We start from the raw sequence: 18913 nt of genomic DNA on the forward strand, positions 1-18913 counted from the left end.
TGCAGCATAATGCCTGGTCCTTACTGTAGCTTATACAGACCAACAACCTCCCACTAATGTCCAAAGCATACTTCTGTTGTCCGCATTGCTGATCGGAACACACACAGTATGTGCATTGTGCAACGCAAATTTCGTCAACAGTCTGCGCGCAACCCAGATTTCCTTGTCACGTGGACATGCCTCGTCTGTGTGCATTGTCGGCGCATGCTCCTGCCATTGATTTTACAGAAAGAACATCACAAAGCAGTCATAATATGCATGTGTCAAACACTTTCGTATTCGCTCGCTGTCAACAAAGTATCCTTTGAAAGGCTGATCACTCGACTGTATGCAAGACGACTCGTAACATGGAAAAAATAAGTGTACCCAAGCCTTAAGACAGAAAGAGGCCATCTAACTGACATTAAGCAAGCTATAACAGTTATTTCTTTGTATGTGCCATTTAGGGGTGGGTTTATTGGGAACAGATTATAACACAACAATAAACTGACATAATAACATAATAAACAGGTCAGTCTCTGCAAACAGTTGGACAGAAAACATGGTAAAATAGTGTATCAACTTTGTGACCAAAATTTCTGTCAGTTCTGCTCGTGGATATATAAACTCTGAACATTTTTCAAAGATTTGATGGCAATAACCCTGGCAAATGTAGGCAAATCAAATGTCTACTTAACATTGCAACCCTGCCCTTTGTAAAAATGACTTTATCTTTAGGTGGAATGAAAACAAACAAAAAAACTGTACACTCTGACTCCTGTTGTGAGTAGCAACAGCCAATCTGATTGGAAATGGTGATTTCAGCCATTCAATTAAAAAGGGGTGAAAAAACAAAAAAACAAAATATATACTGTCACATCACCACCTACACAATACATGGATATGCCAAGACCAAATCAGTCCACAAACAAACTTGTCCAGTGCTTTAGTCTAGGTTATCTGAGATAGTTTACCCTTGTTTGCCATGTTTGGTTTCTTATTCTAGTTATAAGACAGAATGGATAGAAAGTGAGAGTAACTGAGACCTTTATATTTGTTTTTTAATGTTAAGTTGTGACTATTTATTTATTATGTATCTGTTTCAGTCTTTGTTTGTTTTTCTTTTTTGTTAATAACCCTTTTTTTTTATTTTTTTTATGAGATTTAAAGCCAAGCAGAAACCACTTCTGCTGATGTTTTGCACTTGGAAGTAAGTTTGTTTCATATTTGATTAGTTGTGCTGATTACATTATATTGTAGCCTCATACAAGCACTATATGAAATCTAGGCTTTAACAGACACATCCAGAAGATCTATCCAAAGGATCAAACTGTCTCAGCATGGGGGAGAAGCAGGGTGGGCTCAATGCCTGAATCCAAATTACAAACTTCTTACCGTAAAAAAAATAAAAATAAAACATGGCAGGAACCAGTTGGCTAAACCATCTCAACATTTCCATGACAAAATTGGCAAAGGAGAGCGATTTACACATACAGAGCACATCTCTTGAAATGGAAAATAAATCAGGGCTCATAACGGGAAGAAACGCATCAGGACATGTCACGCTCTCAATTGTGAGTCGTTTCTAAACAAAATTCAGCACTTCAAGCTATGATCATGGAAAAATAAAGACTTTGGACCGAAAGCTGATTGTCATAACACATTCCACAACTTAACGAATCAGTCACAATGATTGTATTTCTGATCATTGTCATATTTATACCATCTAGAGATGGTTAGGACACGCAAGCTTGTCTAGAAACACATTGTATATATAATGCAGTTACAGTGAAAATAATAATGTGTTGACTCGGTTGCAATTACAAGCAATCCTACTGATGGAAAATGTATATTAAGAAGAGAGGGGCAAATTCACTTTTTACTCAAAAGTCTGCATCTTATTCACTCACCGGAAATCCATTTTAACCAGTCACTACATGCACTGAAATAGCGCCATGCCATGAGAATTAAAATTAAGTCATTGCCCTTCTTTTCAGTGCAAAAACGCCTACTTTCTATGTAAATTAGGCTTATTATAAACTCAGCCAAAAAAGAAACGTCCTCTCACTTTCAACTGATTTTATTTTCAGCAAACTTAACGTGCAAATATTTGTATGAACAAAAAGATTCAACAACTAAGACATAAACTGAACAAGTTTCACAGACATGTGACTAACAGAAATGGAATAATGTGTACCTGAACAAAAGCGGGGTCAAAAGTAACTGGTCAGTATCTGGTGTGGCCACCAGCTGCATTAAGTACTGCAGTGCATCTCCTCCTTATGGACCACACCAGATTTACCCGTTCTTGCTGTGAGATTTTACCCCACTCTCCCACCAAGGCAATTGCAAGTTCCCGGACATTTCTGGGGGGAATGGCCCTGGCCCTAGCCCTCACCTTCCGATCCAACAGGTCCCACATGTGCTTTATGGGACTGAGATCTGGGCTCTTCGCTGGCCATGGCAGAACATTGACATTCCTGTCTTGCTGGAAATCATGCACAGAACGAGCAGTATGGCTGGTGGCACTGTCATGCTGGAGGGTCATGTCAGGATGAGCCTGCAGTAAGGGTACCACATGAGGGAGGAGGATGTCTTCTCTGTAACGCACAGTGTTGTGATTGCCTGCAATGACAACAAGCTCAGTCCGTTGATGCTGTGACACAATGCCCCAGACCATGACAGACCCTCCACCTCCAAATCAATCCCACTCCAGAGTACAGGCCTCGGTGTAACGCTCATTCTTTCAATGATAAACACGAGCCCGCCTATCACCCCTGGTGAGACAAAACCACGACTCGTCAGTGAAGAGCACTTTTTGCCAGTCCTGTCTGGTCCAGCGAAGGTGGGTTTGTGCCCATAGGTGATGTTGTTGCCGGTGATGTCTGGTAATGCCTTACAACAGGCCTACAAGCCCTCAGTCCATCCTCTCTCAGCCTATTGCAGACAGTCTGAGCACTGATGGAGGGTTTGTGCATTCCTGGTGTAACTCGAGCAGTTGTTGTTGCCGCCATCCTGTTCCTGTCCTGCAGGTGTGATATTCAGATGTACTGATCCTGTGCAGGTGTTGTTACACGTGGTCTGCCACTGCGAGGACGATCAGCTGTCCTTCCTCTCTCCCTGTAGCACTGTCTTAGGCATCTCACAGTATGGACATTGCAATTTATTGCCCTGGCCACATCTGCAGTCCTCATGCATCCATGCATTATGCCTAAGGCACGTACACACAGATGAGCAGGGACCCTGGGCATCTTTCTTTTGGTGTTTTTCAGAGTCAGTAGAAAGGTCTCTTTGGTGTCCTAACTTTTTTATAACTGTGACCTTAATTGCCTACCATCTGTAAGCTGTTGCATGTTCATTAGTTGTTTATGATTCATTAAAAAAGCATGGAAAGCATTGTTTAAACCCTTTACAATAAAGATCTGTAAAGTTATTTGGATTTTACAACCTTATCTTTAAAATACAGTGTCCTGAAAAGGGGACGTTTCTTTTTTTGCTGAGTTTAGATTGTGCTATATTCACAAAATTGAGCGCTGTTTGTCTGGCAGCAGAGGAGCATTATAACCATATATCCGGATGCGTGGTGTCATTGAATGCACTTTCAACATTTTAAAGAGCCGTGGTGGAGAGATGTTGTACAGTCCCAGGAAATTATAACCTTACTCTCAGTACCGACCTGCAAGATCGTGTTAAATGTGCTGTGTTAAGTACAAATTTTGTTGTGTGAATTCCCCTTGATTATCCATCTAACCTTGCGGAGGTTCCAGGTATGGGTCGCCCAGTGTCCACCAGCACACACCAGCAGTAACCAGTGGATTGGTGGCATTGTACTGGCTTGTAAAGTCCAAGCGGGCCGCAGTCAGGAATAAAGGTGGCCTCCCGTGGGTTCTGCCGGGCCTCATCCAGAGCGCTCTGCCTCTCCTGGTCACAAGAGTGAACTTTTTCTAAAACCATAAGAAACACACTCAATACACAGAAATATATGCACTTCAAATATAGTTTACTATTCTTCAGCAATGGTAATTGCCATCATCATTTCTTAAATCTACAGTGTATGCTCATTTTTGTAAACTGTTTGTAGTTTGAAGATAGTTAAAAGTTTTTCTTAAAGGCCGGGCTCGAGTTGAGGGGGAATGTGAAGGGATGCCACCCCCCTTGTTGAAACTAATGGCAAACACCATCCCCCTTGTAAAACCACCAACCCCCCTTACCATCCCCTTTAGATCAGTTGTGTCATGTATTACTTAGAACTAATCATGCAAGTAAAATATTTATATTCTCTACGTTTGATAAATAACAGACACTGAATAACAGCAATTTTGATTTCGAAATATTTCGACATAATTGGGGTTGCCAGATATCAATACAGGCAGCCCCCAATCAGATCTTTTGTGATTTGCACAGTTTAGAAATATTCTGCCAGTGTTAAGCTTTAGTTGCACAATCTGGCAATCATGGGTGTGCAAGCTCTCTCTACACTGTGGCAAACATGTATGTTGGAGATTAGCAATGGGCTGACATTCCCTTCCAAGTGTTCACATGAAACATATGCCACAAAATGCAATACAAGTTTTCAGAAGTTAAGCACACCTTCCAAAGTGGCCATCAGAACAGTTCAAGGAAATCATTTGTCTTTCTTTAAAAAGAAGAGAACAGAAGGTGAGACACTGCCATGACTAGTACACAGTTTCAAAATGTACATGTTTTTAACTAGGGATGTCCCGATACCACGCTCATGTGCTGGTACTCGTACTTGTAAAAATGCTGATACTAAAAACCGACACCATCTGACGTGCGAATGCCATTACGTAAACATTCAGCCCACAAATTAAAATCAGGTTATGTCCTGTTGAGATTATTTAACAGAAAAAGCTGCAATTTAATTTAATTTAATTTAGTATCAATTAAATGTATTTGTACAGTGCTTTTAATAATACATACTGTTTAATAGTTGCTTTACAGAGAACACTGAACTTTTGTGTACAATGTTTATAATGTATGTCCAAATAAATGTTTATTTGTATTGCATGTAGTTCTTTTTGTATGGTACAATTTACTGGGTGGCTGCTAATACATCGTTATTTCCTACACAAGAACAATAAATTCAGTCTATCAACAGGATCAGTTGTTCAGTCAACACTAAAACTTTTCATGTAGGTAATAGCATTTAGAGACAGAGATTATGTATGTAAACTAACAATTATAAAGCTAGATTGAGCTTACTACACATTCATCTCCCACAAAATAATTGTATTTTATCCGAAAAACGGAAGCGTGACATTACCATCACCTGAGTTCTGTAATACATGAGCATCCTGCTGGAACTCCCCTATATCTGCAGTAAGTACATTATCTCGGTACAAAAAACTCTTCAGGTTCTAACTAGACTCAGTATATGCTTTAAAATAAACATAATTATCTACAGTTCTCAAAACATGTCCAACTTCACAGCTGTGAAGGTGCTAATAGGCTATATAGCTTTAGTCTGCTCAGGTTCTTCCATCGATGGATAAAGACTCAACAAAATAACTAAAATGCTTCTATTTGCAATATTTGGCCATCATCCTCAAACACATAATCATTAACAGATAACGCCTTGCTATAATTCTGTGAACAACTGTTCTCAAAATTCTGTCATTTTTAATGCTGCATTAGTTCAAAACATAATGATTGTTCACGCTTAACCGGAATTACCACCCACATTAACCACAAAGCATCATGGGACACAGGAATATTGTGGATAGGAAAACAGTGTGTAAGAAATATATCACTACTGTATAGTTATGTAATATTCAGTGTAATACAACTACTAACATTACTACTAATAATAAAAATAATAAATCGGTAGTAATTGTATTACACTAAGCAGTATCTAACATATGTGATGCTCTGTTATGCAGCACTTTATTTGAGAAACTATAACTCCAATGTTGTATTTTGGATTGTGCTGTGAGGTTCTGTACATAAGCACTTCATTTGATAAAAAATAATAGAATATTATGTGTCACGGTTTAGCAGAGATTGACAGGACCCAAACACGGAGTTAAAAAGGGGATTTATTTATAAAGAACAAAAACCAACATAAAACTCCCACAAGGGGGGAAAAAAATAAACATAAACTACCCCGAAGGGGAAAAGCACAAAGTAAATAATCCAGGGCTGGGGCAGACTATAACAGGGAATCAAGACCGACCAGACTGAACAGGACTGGGACTGGAAGCAAGACCGACATAGAATACATAAGCAAGACTGACTGGAAACACAAGACACACAAGATGAATTGGCACTGGACAGCACACACAAGGAGAATAAAATAGGGAGAGAAAACAACAGGTTAACAAGACAGGGCAGGTGTGACTAATAAACTAATAACGGGCAAACAAGGAGGTGGGGTATGACATAAGACAGACAGACATGCAGCGATACAGAAACAAAACAAAGCCAAGTGCTCTCACAAGAAAACAAAACACACGAATGGCATGAGCGCACATCGCCAAGACGATAAGCAATATACGCTCATGCCAACTGACAAACAAGATGAAAGAATGCGTATCAACGCCAAACAAAACAATGCCATGCACTCTCACACTAAACGAAACTGGAGCGTACATCACGAGGCAAACATCATGCGATGCACGCAACAGGCAACAAAAACAAGACAGGAAACCTGTGCGAGAGCTTGGCAACACACAAACAAGAAATCTCAGACTGAAGTGACCAAACCTCAGCACAACGTGAATACAGCTTGTGACCTGGAAGCGCAGTGCACACGAGTGCAACGCGAGGTGCACCCGTGTTTGCAAGAGACAGATATAAACTATTGACATGAGTGCACGCTGCCAAGATGACAAAAGCTCGATGCACCCATGTCAATAACAAACAGAACGTCTTGGTTACTGGTGTAACCTCTGTTCCCTGATGGAGGGAACAGAGATGTTGTGTCGATGTAATGACACTAGGGGTTCGCTCTTGAGAGCCCCAGTCACCTTTGCTTTATTCAGAAAAGGCCAAAGAAAATTGCATGCCACTCTCCACCCTGGACATACGGGTATAAAATGAGATGGCGTGCACCACTCATTCAGAGCCGAGAGAGAGAGTCCCGGCCATGTCTGCGGTCGGTTCAGTGCCACGGCAGGAGGGACACAATGTCTCGTTCCCTCCATCGGGGAACAGAGTTTACACCAGTAACCAAGATGTTCCCTGTCTGTCACTCACTCAACGTTGTGTCAATGTAGTGACACTAGGGGTTCCTATACGAAATGCCGCAGGAACTGAATCATTTTGCGAGGTACAGAGGAGTGGACATGGGCAGGCTACTGCATGCCTCGCAGCGAGCGCTCGACCACATCGTGACCTTCCAGCAAGTTAGGTAAGGCGTCTCCCGGGTCCCAACAAGGGTGGGAGGAGGCACTTACCCAAGGAAGCTACAGGCGGTGGCCTTTCCTGATTTTTGTATTAAATAATTTCCCACCGAGCACCTGCTAGAATAGCACTGGGGAAGTGCTCTTGCCTCTCCAGGAGGAAGAGCACTACGGAGACCACATCCTACCGGAGGGAGGTTAACATGTAAGCCAGAGAAATGGCATCCACAATCCAATGGGACTACCTCTTTTTGGAGACAGCTTTTCCCTTCTGCTGTCCTCCAAAGCAGACAAATAGCTGCTCCGACCATCTAAAGCTCTGTGTGCGGTCCAGATAGATGTGCAGGGCGTGAACTGGACACAGCAACGACAAGGCCGGGTCTTCCTCCTCTGAAGGGAGTGCTTACAGGATCACCACCTGATCCCAGAAGGGAGTGGTGGGAACTTTGGGCACGAAAACGGGCCGGGGTCTCAAGATCATGTGAGAGTGTGCCGGCCCGAACTCCAGGCATTTGCTGGTGACAGAGAGTGCCTGCAGGTCCCCCACCCTCTTGATAGAAGTGAGCGCTACCAGGAGGGCTGTATTCACGGACAAAGTGCTGAGCTCGGCCTGCTCCAGGGGCTCAAAGGGGATTCTCTGTAAGGCAGGTAGGACCACAGAGAGATCCCAAGAGGGAATCTAGGGGTATTCAATCTCCTCGCGCCTTTGAGGAAAGTGGTGATCAGGTCGTGCTGTCGAGAGGGTCTCCCATCCAGTGTATCGTGATATGCTTCAATAGCAGCCACGTACACCTTCAGGGTAGAGGGAGACTCTCCAGTCCCTCTTGTAGAAAGGACAACACAGACCCGACTGCACATCTCCGTGGATCTTCCCCACAGGAAGAACACCAATTCGCGAAGAGATGCCACTTCAGAGAATACAGCCACCTCGTGGAGGGGGCTCTGGCCTGAGTGATCGTGCCTACCACTGCTGGCGGAAGGCCTGCTAGGTCCTCCGCGTCCCGTCCAGGAGCCAGACATGTAGATTCCAGAGGTCTGGCCCTGGGTGCCGGAGCATGCCCTGCCCCTGAGTGAGAAGGTCCTGCCTCAGGGGAATGCGCCAGGGAGGGGCTACTGCCAGGAGCATGAGGTCTGGAAAATCAAGTCCGGTTGGGCCAGTATGGCGCAACCTTCAGGACTTTTTGCCCATCCTCCCTGACTTTGCACAACAACTGTGCAATGAGGCTCACTGGGGGAAACGTGTACTTGCGCAGCCCTTGAGGACAGCTGTGTGCCAAGGCATCTGTGTTGAGGGGAGCCTCAGACAGGGAGTACCAAAGGGGGCAGTGAGAGGACTCTCGGGAGGCGAACAGGTCCACCTACGCCTCTCCGAATCTCTCCCAAATCAGCAGGACTGCGCGGGGGTGGAGTCTCCACTCTCCACAGAGCATTACCTGCTGTGAGAGCGTGTCCGCTGCATGGTTGAGGATGCCCGGGAGGTGAGTGGCTTGCAGAGATTTCAACGTCTGCTGACTACAAAGGAGGAGGCGGTGGGAGAGTCACGACATGCGACGTGAGCATACCCTGCCCTGGTGGTTTATGTACGCCACAGTCGCTGTGTTGTCCGTCTGGATCAACACATGCTTACCCTGAATCAACGGCCGAAGCCTCCACAGGGCCAGTGAAACTGCCAGCAACTCTAGGCAGTTGATGTGCCATTGCAGGCAGGGCCCTGTCCAGAGACCCGATACTGCCTGCCCTTTGCACACAGTGCCCCGGCTCGAAACCACGACGTGCCTCGAGACCTGCTCTAAGGGAACCCCTGCCTGTAGAAATGCCAGGTCTGACCAAGGACTGAAAGTTTGACGGCACCAAGGCGTGATAGTCATGCGCTGGGTGCCGTGGCGCCATGCCCACCTCGGGACTGCTCTGCTCCGGGGAGAGCTTGCTCTTTTCCCAGTTGACCTGAAGCCCCAGTCGGTCGAGGTGCCGAAGCACAAGGTCCCTGTGCACACACAATAGATCTCGCGAGTGAGCTAGGATAAGCCAGTCGTCGAGATAATTGAGAATGTGAATGCCCTTCTCCCTCAACGGGGCCAGGGCAGCCTCTGCGACCTTGGTAAAGATGCAAAGAGACAGGGATAGACCAAAGAAAGGGTCTGTGTCGAGGAAGGATCGATATGTGAAAGTACGCGTCCTTCAGATTGATGGCCACGAACCAATCCTTATGTCGTACAGACGTCAGGATGCACTTCTGCGTCAACATCTTAAAAGGAAGCCTCTCTTGGGCACAATAAAATAAGGGCTGTAAAAGCCCTTGTGCGCCTCTGCTAAGGGGACGGGTTCTATCGCTCTCTTCGCCAGAAGGGTGGCAACCTCTGCCCGAAGGACCGAGGCACTCTCGCATCGCACAGCGGTGGAGTGGATGCAACTGAACCTGGGAGGCCATCTGGCAAACCGGATCGCATAGCCAAGCCGGATTGTCCTGATGAGCCATCGCGACGGGCTGGAAAGTGCTAACCAGGCTTCCAGCCTTTGCACTAACTGCACCGGGGGACCTATTGGATTTATCACCCCGGGGTGGGTGGTTAGCGGCAGGGCAGAGCAGATGTCCCACCGGGAGGATCGTCCAGGGGAGGCATGCTGCTCCGCAAGCCCGCAATGGTGACCGAGCTTACCTGTTTGCCGGCTTTCCTTCGAAAGAAAACAAGGGAACATGAGATACTCGTGTCCCGCTCGCTGACCGGAAAGACTTTCAGCGCCTGCCCGTCACGGGTGCGAGGGCCGGAGGAGCTGAGCATTGTAGAATGACCCAGGGAATGAGGAAACTGCATTTTTATTGACAATTTGGGTGCCGGAGCCCAGAAGGCATCTGGTGACGTTGGGATACCCACCTCGTGCTGACCCAGGGGCGGAAGTGGGGCCCGTGCGCACACCTAGGTCAGAGTCATCAATGAGTGCTGCCTCATCCATGGGTCGCCCGTCTTAGGACCGCCTCAAAGCCTGTCCGGGGATTCTTGGCGGCCGGCTGGTGGGCAGGCGGTGCCTCCTTCCTGCAGGAGGATCTTCTTCTCAAAGACCGGCGTACCGGCTCCGATGGTGGGAGAGCCAGGGCTGGTACCGCAAGAGGCAGATGAGGCCTATAGGTGGCCGAGCCATGCCAGGATGTGTTTGAGGGCCTCCTTCTGCTTCTTCTCCGTTGAGAACTGGTGGGCGAAATCCTCGACAGTGTCACCAAAGAGCCTCCCTTGGGAGATGGGCGCATCGAGAAAGCGGACTTTCTTGGCGTCACGCATCTTTGCAAGGTTGAGCCACAAATGCCGGTGGACATCGTCCTGCCCAGGGTGCGCACCGTGACTTTCATCGCCCGTAGAGTGAGGTCAGTCGCGGTGCGCAATGCCTGCATAAGCCCTGGGTCGGTCCTACCCTCATGCAGATCTTTGAGCGCCTTGGCCTGGTGGACCTGCAGGATGACCATGGGCATAAATGCACCGCGACGGCGCGCTCTACCTGGGGAAGCATGGCGCATGAGTGTCCAGATCCTGACACAGACTGAAACCGAACCAGACAGGAAGTCAGGATCCAGACACCGCACTCTGGACATGAAACAAGACAGACCAAAGAGCGCATGGCAGGGAAAACAACTGAAACCGTACAGTCACACAAAGACAGAAAACGAAACAAGACAGACATGGGATGATGATGCAGATTAACGCAGACTAACAGAGTGACAGGACCACCCCCCAAAATGGAGGCATCCCGGTGTCCCAAAATGGGAACATCAAACAAGACACAAGACAGACAAAATGAGCACTAACGCAACAGAAAGGGAGGGAAACCAGGAAGGGAGCTTCAGGAAAGGGGCGGAGTCCGGCGGCCTGGGAGGCCTCAGGGCAGAGGCAGGGTCTGGTGGATGGATAGGGGGCAGTGAACTGGACAGTGGCCACTGGACAGGGTTCAGGGGTGAGTGGCTCAGGGGGTGGAGCCGTGGAAGGCTTGGGCACTGGCTGTGGCAGGGGAACACTGGAAAAGACTTGGGAAAGGCCTCCGTGGCCATGAGAACAGGTAGAGACTGGGGAATGGCCTCCGTAGCCGCGAACACCTGAAGAGACTGGGGAACAGCCTCCATGGCCTTGAGAACTGGCAGGGAAGGGGGAACGACCTCCGTGGTCGTGAGCACTGGCAGTGACAAGGGAACAGCCTCAGTGGCTGTGAGCACAGGCAGTGACAGGGGAATGACCTTCGCGGTTATGGGCACTGGCAGTGACAAGGGAACAGCCTTCATGGCTGTGAGCACAGGTAGTGACAGGGGAACGACCTCCGTGGTTGTGGGCCCTGGCAGTGACAGGGAACAGCCTCCATGGCTGTGAGCACAAGCACTGACAGGAGAATGACCTCAGTGGTCGTGGGCAGCCAATGGGGAACGGCCTCCATGGCCAGGAGCGCTAGCAGCGACTTGGGAATAGCCTCCATGGCCAGGAGTACTGGCAGCGACTGGAGAATGGCCTCCGTGGCCGGGAGTGCTGGCAGCGACTGGGGAGCAGGAGCCCTTCTCCTCCTCCTCTTCTGGGCGGCCGGGAGCACTGCTGTGGGAATGGCCTTCGTGACCGAGGACGCTGGCACTGGGACGGCCGAGGCTTCATGCGCTGGTTCTGGGGTGGTCGAGGCTTCCGACGCTGGCACTGGGATGGCCGAGGTTTCATGCGCTGGTTCTGGGGTCGTCGAGGATTCCGACGCTGGCAATGGGATGACTGAAGCTTCATGCGCTGGTTCTGGGGTGGTCGAGGCTTCTGATGCTGGCACTGGGATGGCCGAGGTTTCATGCACTGGTTCTGGGGTGGTCGAGGATTCCGACGCTGGCAATGGGATGGCCGAAGCTTCATGCGCTGGTTCTGGGGTGATCGAGGCTTCCGGCGCTGGCTCTGGGATGGACAGGGCTTCAGAAAATGTCTCGTTGACCGTGGCAGGCATGGGCACTGGCTCATTGATCGTGGTATGCGTGGGCACTGGCAGCGGCAGGGGAATGGCCTCTGTGGCTGTGGTTGCTGATAGCTGCAGGGGAACGACCTCGATGGCCATGGACACTGGTAGCAGCAGGTGAATGGCCTCTGTGGCCATGGGTGCTGGCAGCAGCAGGGGAATGGCCTCTGTGGCCGTGGGTGCTGGCAGCAGCAGAGGAATGGCCTCCGTGGCCATGGGCGCTGACAGTGGCAGAAGAACGGCCTCCGCAGCCGTGGATGCTGGTAACAGCAGGTGAACGGCCTCCGTGGCCATGGGCACTGGCAGCGGCAGGGAAACGCCTACGTGGATGTTGGCAGTGACATAGGAGTTGGTACCCTTCTCCTCCTCCTTTGTTGAAAATTAATTGTTATCTTTTCATTTGATTAAAGTTTTATAATAATTCATTTATTGAAACAATTTTTGTGATAAAATTGAAATAAACAGTTGATATGGAGTTCAGAAAAAATAAAAAATAAAAAAATGTATAAACAGGCATCGGAATATGTTTTGGTGAGTACCAAAAATGAAGTATCAGTTCTCGTACTCATTCTCAAATAAATGGTATCGGGCCATCCTTATTTTGAACTAAAACAGTTTTCAAGTTTTCGCCCATAAAATGCTTTTGTGTGTACTTTCTTACACCACTATTTAAGCACCTTCACTGAAACAGCCCAAACTTTCATTAAAAGTTTGGTTATTGGAGTAGAGAAGGTGTGTGTGTGTGTGTGTGTGTGTGTGTGTGTTTGAAAAGTGAGAAATCAATCGAGATAAAACCTTTTTGGTTGCACTTTATTTTACAGTACGTGTACTTTCAGAATACTTACAGTGTACTTACTCAAGAAAGTACTGAGTAATATTAGGTAACTACATGTATTTAATTTGGGTTAAGGTTAGGGTTAGTACCTAGTAATTACTGAAGTTGTTGCAATTATATAGTACATAAATGTAGAACAGTACTGTAAAATAAAGTTCTACCACCTTTTTTATGATCTTGAAGTGGATTCTTTAAAAAATTAAAAAATAATCATAAAATACAATAACAGAAGGTTACAAGTGCATAGTATGGTGACGTATAAGCATTAGCACCATGAATCTTTGCCATTGATTCAAAATGTAAACATAAAAAAATAACACACAATCTACTGCATACAGTATACTGTATAAACTTTCAATCATCATTGAGTGTTTACAGAAGTTACTTTTACTGATCTCATGTGGATTATATTCATAGAATGAGACAGAAAGCATATTCTTTATATGCAGCATGGACCAAATGAAAGCTGCAATTACATTTTCTTTACTCTGTAATAATATAAGTATTACAGCTGTCAAAATTAACAGGTTAACGCATGTGATTAATTACAATATATTATTAAAGCATTTACCAATTTTCACATTAGACTCTGACATTTTATTCAGTTCTGTGCGAGTTCTAAACACTGTCAGAGTTTTTTTTTATTGTGGTGTTCCGTCTGCATCGGCAGAAAAATGCATGCTCAAGAACCGTTATTGGAACTGAAAGTCATAAAAATCATGTGCTTCCAGTATTTTTTAAGAAATGGAATAAGGTTCTGAATAAGAACCAGTTCTCAGTTCCCAGTTCCCAAGCCTAATTTTAAGGTCTATTCCAGTGCAAAGCCTTGCCCCAAATGGCTTCCATTTTAAGTGCAGTAGTACATACACAATTTTGTATTTTCACAAACTAAGGAACAAGGCCAAATTAATTCTGTGGTAATAAACAGCATGCCACAGATGCTGTTCATAGGGTTTAAATTGTATTGAACCTTGTTTTGGGGCATTCCTTTCATCCAACACCTCTGCCAGAGTTGTATGTGTACATACTGTTAACCAGTCAGTCAATTCAGCCAGAGAATAGTAATAAGTGTGTTGTAAATGTTATTTATACAATTATGAAATCATCCAACATTAAATGTACACCACTTGAACTAAGTCAGCTACAGTATAAATGCCTAATGAAGGCCTAAGCTGATAAAAGATTTCTCAAAATACTTTTAAGAGGCGTCTTCACCCCTTTCCTGAATGGATAATCTTTCATTAGCTCAGTCTCATTGTATTTATTAACATATAGGACACTTGAGAAATGTTCTTTTAAATGTTTTACGCCTTGTCTCATAAATCTCTATTTATGTTGAAATCCATTTAGCACATTGCTCACGTAATGTGTCAGGCCAAGTATAACAGCACCACATGTTGAGGCTAATCCAGCTAGTGGGGTGCTGAAGAGCTTTTTAACACATCAGATTCATGTTCTTCTTAATCAGATGTTTACAAAACGTCAAGCCAGAAAAAAGTTTAAGAACCAGCTCAACTCAGTCAGAGGGTTCATCTGAGCCTCCAAATGAAAAGCATGAGCTACAACCTCATTCAGTGTAACCAAATCCTGCTGTTTTTTTGCTTTGTCTCCATTACAAACAGATTTGGTAAGGGGACTGACAGCGTTGGCGTGATCGGGAACAAGACCAGGGGTGTTTTACGTGGGACCTGACTAAGAGGATGAGGGAGGGGGCCGCAAGTTAGCTATCGGAGCATTAATATGTCCTCTTTTCCACAGAGGGCCCGCAATTTGCACTCAAGTGTTCATAGCAGAATCCATGACTCCTACGCTTCCCGCCAAAGTTCCTTCATATCTAAATTATTTAGCACTGTTTATAATAGTTAGGGTATACTGGTGCCAAGCAGCTGGGATTCCCAAAATATATATATTTTTTATCATTATTACTATCTCCCTTTTACAATAAAACAGGAATGGATAAGATAATCGCAAATGCCATTTAATCCTATTGAAATCATATTTTTGTTGCATTTTTCATTTTTTTAAAAAGATGTGTACGTAAAAGCTCATCTGATCCTCTTCCACTGCAGAGTAGAGTAACTTTAATATGTTCTACCCATTTTGTTTAAGGACAAGTGAGTCAGGTTCATTAAAACAACCAGATATACTGTAAGTGAGAGTACAGCCGAGGTGAGAGCTTACTGCTTCTTAGAATGCTTTGCTGTGGTTCTCTTTCAGTGTTTACAGGCTGGTATTGATTAGTTTATGTGCAATATGATGTAGGTAAACTGCTGATTTCCTCACTATCGCAGCCGAAAATCAGAGCGTATGTTTTTCATCTCACCAAGATCTGGCCAAACAAAACAGCTCCAAAGTCTGAAGTGCTTAGACTTATCAGTCTCCAGTAAACACAATGTTCCTCTCTCTCTCAATTTTTTTGCTCATTTGCGTACTAACCCCCACCCACCGCACGCTCTGTCTCTACATTTCTCTCTATTCTTTTGCTATCCCTCCAATTGTTTTCAGCTGTGAGGTGATCACCCTGCTCTTGGATCTATGTATTCTGCACACATAAAGTAACAGAAGAGGGTGTGATGGGCCAGAAGAGGAGTGGTGTAATCTTGAGGGTACAATGTTTTCTTCAAGTAATAATATGCAACAGGTAGGGTAAGAAAAGTTTAATCGAGACTGTCAATTCTCATCATCAGTAACATAGTGAAGATTTATGTAGTCAGGCCTAACCAGTGTTGGGTAAGTTACTCAAAATATAGACTAGAAGTGTGTACATGGTAAAGTAACAAATTACTTTCCTCTTCTTTTTTAAGTAAACTGACAGATGTTTTTTGATCTGGATGTTTTGGTTGGTAATAATCTCAGGCGTCGGCCTGAGAGAAGCTGCTGAAAACAGTTATGTGCTAGATGGGATGCGTCCTCAATGATCTTCTTAACACATCTGATGGTGCACTGAATATAGAGAGATTCTACTGATGGTAGATCTCTACCTATGACCTTTGAGGCCCTAGAGACAATACATTTCAGTCTTTTTATTCTTAGGGTGCCTGAGTTACCATACCAGGTCTGATGGATGATGTAAGTATACTTTCTACAGTGGCTGTATAGAAACAGACTAGGATATGCTAACTTACTCCAAACTTTCTCAGTTGCCTGAGGAAGTACAATCCAAATTCCCAGCATTTGGCCCATCTCAATCATGGCCTCCTTATAACCTCCATCCATGAATTGGCTCTATCACTCTACTCTCTCCTCTCCACCAATAGCTGGTGTGTTATGGCCGTTCTGGTGCACAATGGCTGCCATTGCATCATCCAGGTGGATTCTGCACACTGGTGGTGGTTGAGGAGAGTCCCCTGTTCACATGTAAATCACTTTGAGTGTAGTGTCAGAAAAGCGCTACATACTGTAAGTGTAATGTTCATTCATTCAATCTTTGAGCCTTCCTGATGAGGTGATCTGAGTTAAATTCCCATTTTAAAGTTCTGCAGATTTGGGTGCCAAGGAATTTTAATGAATGGGTTATAGTAATACACTGTCCATTAATAGAGATTGGGAGTTCCCCTTCTGTCACTCACTCGACGTTGTGTCGATGTAGTGACACTAGGGGTCACCCTTGAGAGCCCCAAACACCTCAGATCTTTGAGAAAAGGTCAATGAGAATTGGCGAGTGGAATTTGCATGTCACTCCCCCGGACATACGGGTATGAAAGGAGCTTGCTCACAACCACTCATTCAGAATTTTCCTTCGGTGTCGAGCGGTTGTACTATCAGCGAGCTGAATACTACTGCTGTTGGATATACGGCGCATTTCCAGCGGCTTTCTCTCCTCCTGCACGACGAGTGCAGATTTCGCCCCTGGGCGCTTCGACAGCATTAAAAGAGTGTATATTCCTGCTAAAGAGTATATTTTCTCTATTAGAGCACACACATTGACGTTGAACATCTTTTTAAAGACGCGTCTTTATAAAGATGCCTTTCCATTCCTGGATGCGGTCGCTCTCTCTCCGCTTCCAACAGCCATGGGCACTGAGGCAGCGTTCGTGGATGGTTCATGTTCTCATTGCGAGAATATGACCATGGCAACGTTGCGGTCACGGCTTTCCTTCTTCCGGGTGAAAGCCACTCTAGCCGCCCCCCGTGCCGCGCCTTTTACCTCCGGGTATGAGGCTGGCCCGGCTGGCATTGGAGGCAATTTGGGGGCTTCAATGGCCGCGGCTCTGCCGCGTAAATCCCCGCGGACCTCCCATTCCCCAGCATGCTCGTTTGCCCCTGGCGAGTTCTGAGACGAGACCAGGTCGCCCCAGGCCCAGCTTAGTGTGCCTTTTGGAGCTCCGGAATGGGACGAGTGCTCGATTGATGCATCGGAGAGCATACTGGCGATGTCAGACGCCGAGGACTCGACTGGGCTGCCACCTATGGGTCGGCCTGCCCAGTCTGAGGCTGATGGCGAGATGACTGCCATGCTTGCCCGGGCCGCCGTGTGTGTCGGGTTGGAGTGGAACCTTCCACCCTCCCCTGAGCCCTTGCAGCTAGATGATTTGTTCCTGGGTTCAGGGCACCGCTCACCTAGGGTTGATGCATATGAGACCGCTTCAGCACTGGCTTCAGACTCAAGTGTTGAGATGGGCATGGCGCCGCGGCACACATCGTGTGGACATCACGCCGATCTGCCGCCATTTGTTCAGCTCTTGGACAGACCTTGCATTTCTATGGGCAGGAGTTCCAGGCACGTCGTCATTATGACAGACGCCTCCAAGCGAGGCTGGGGTGTGCCGTGTGCAATGGGCACGCAGCCGCTGGCTCCTGGACAGGACCGTGACTGTGTTGGCACATCAACTGCCTCGTGTTGCTGGCAGTATTGCTCGCCCTGCGGAGGCTTTTGCCGTTGATCCGGGGCAAGCATGTGTTGGTCCGGACGGACAACACAGCAACAGTTGCATATATGATGGAGGGAACGAGATGTTGTGTCACCCCTGCCATAATGCTGTACTACCCACTGAAATGGCCGGGACCCTGTCTCAGCTCCTCAGCACAAAACCTGAATGAGTGGTTGCGAGCCGGCTCCTTTTATACCCGTATATCCGGGGGAGTGGCATGCAAATTCCATTCGCCAATTCTCAATGGCCTTTTCTCAAAGATCTGAGGTGTTCGGGGCTCTCAAGAGCGAACCCTAGTGTCACTACATCGAAACAACATCTCGTTCCCTCCATCAGGGAATGGAGGATACAACAGTAACTGAGACACTTGGTGTTCTGTGAGTTTCTGAAGTCTACAATGATTTCAATGGTTTTTGATGTGTTTAGTTCATTGCTGACACATCAGGAACTCTGTTCATTTCAAGACAAAACTGTGTCTTATGAATGCCAGAGATTTGTCCATCAATGGTGGTTTTGTCTGCATATTTAATGGTTTCAACAGGGTTGTGATGCGAATTGAAGCCATTGGTGAACATAGAATAAAGTAGCGAGGATAGTACGCTAGCCCTGTGGAGCACCTGTGTTAATGTTCAGAATTTCAGAGGTGAGCTTGTTAATCCTGACTGGCTCTTGTCTGCCTTGGAGGAAATCCAGCAACCAGAGGTACATAGATGGGTTGAGGTCCATGTCTTTTAGTTTGCTGAAGAGTTTAAGTGGGTTGATGGTATTAAAAGTCGAATTATGAAAATGATGCATACAATGTTGTAAGTACTGTAGAGCTATGCTGATGACATCTTCCATAGACCTGAAGTGCAAGATTTAAGGTTAGCCAGAACAATATGCTCAAATGCCATCATCACGAAAGATGT

General features: G+C 46.1%; 1 protein-coding gene across 8 annotated transcripts in view; it reads right to left on the minus strand.

Annotated features, from left to right (window-relative positions):
* Window positions 1-18913, minus strand: part of LOC127411226 (SPARC-related modular calcium-binding protein 1-like) — a 147404-nt gene that overhangs the window by 43648 nt on the left and 84843 nt on the right. For all 8 annotated transcript variants that reach the window (XM_051646634.1, XM_051646633.1, XM_051646641.1 and 5 more), the window contains one exon: window positions 3731-3923. In XM_051646634.1, coding sequence (XP_051502594.1) covers window positions 3731-3923 — 193 coding nt within the window. The remainder of the gene's footprint in view (window positions 1-3730; window positions 3924-18913) is intronic.

Source organism: Myxocyprinus asiaticus, chromosome 20 (genome assembly GCF_019703515.2).
Source record: "Myxocyprinus asiaticus isolate MX2 ecotype Aquarium Trade chromosome 20, UBuf_Myxa_2, whole genome shotgun sequence".
Lineage (NCBI taxonomy): Eukaryota > Metazoa > Chordata > Actinopteri > Cypriniformes > Catostomidae > Myxocyprinus > Myxocyprinus asiaticus.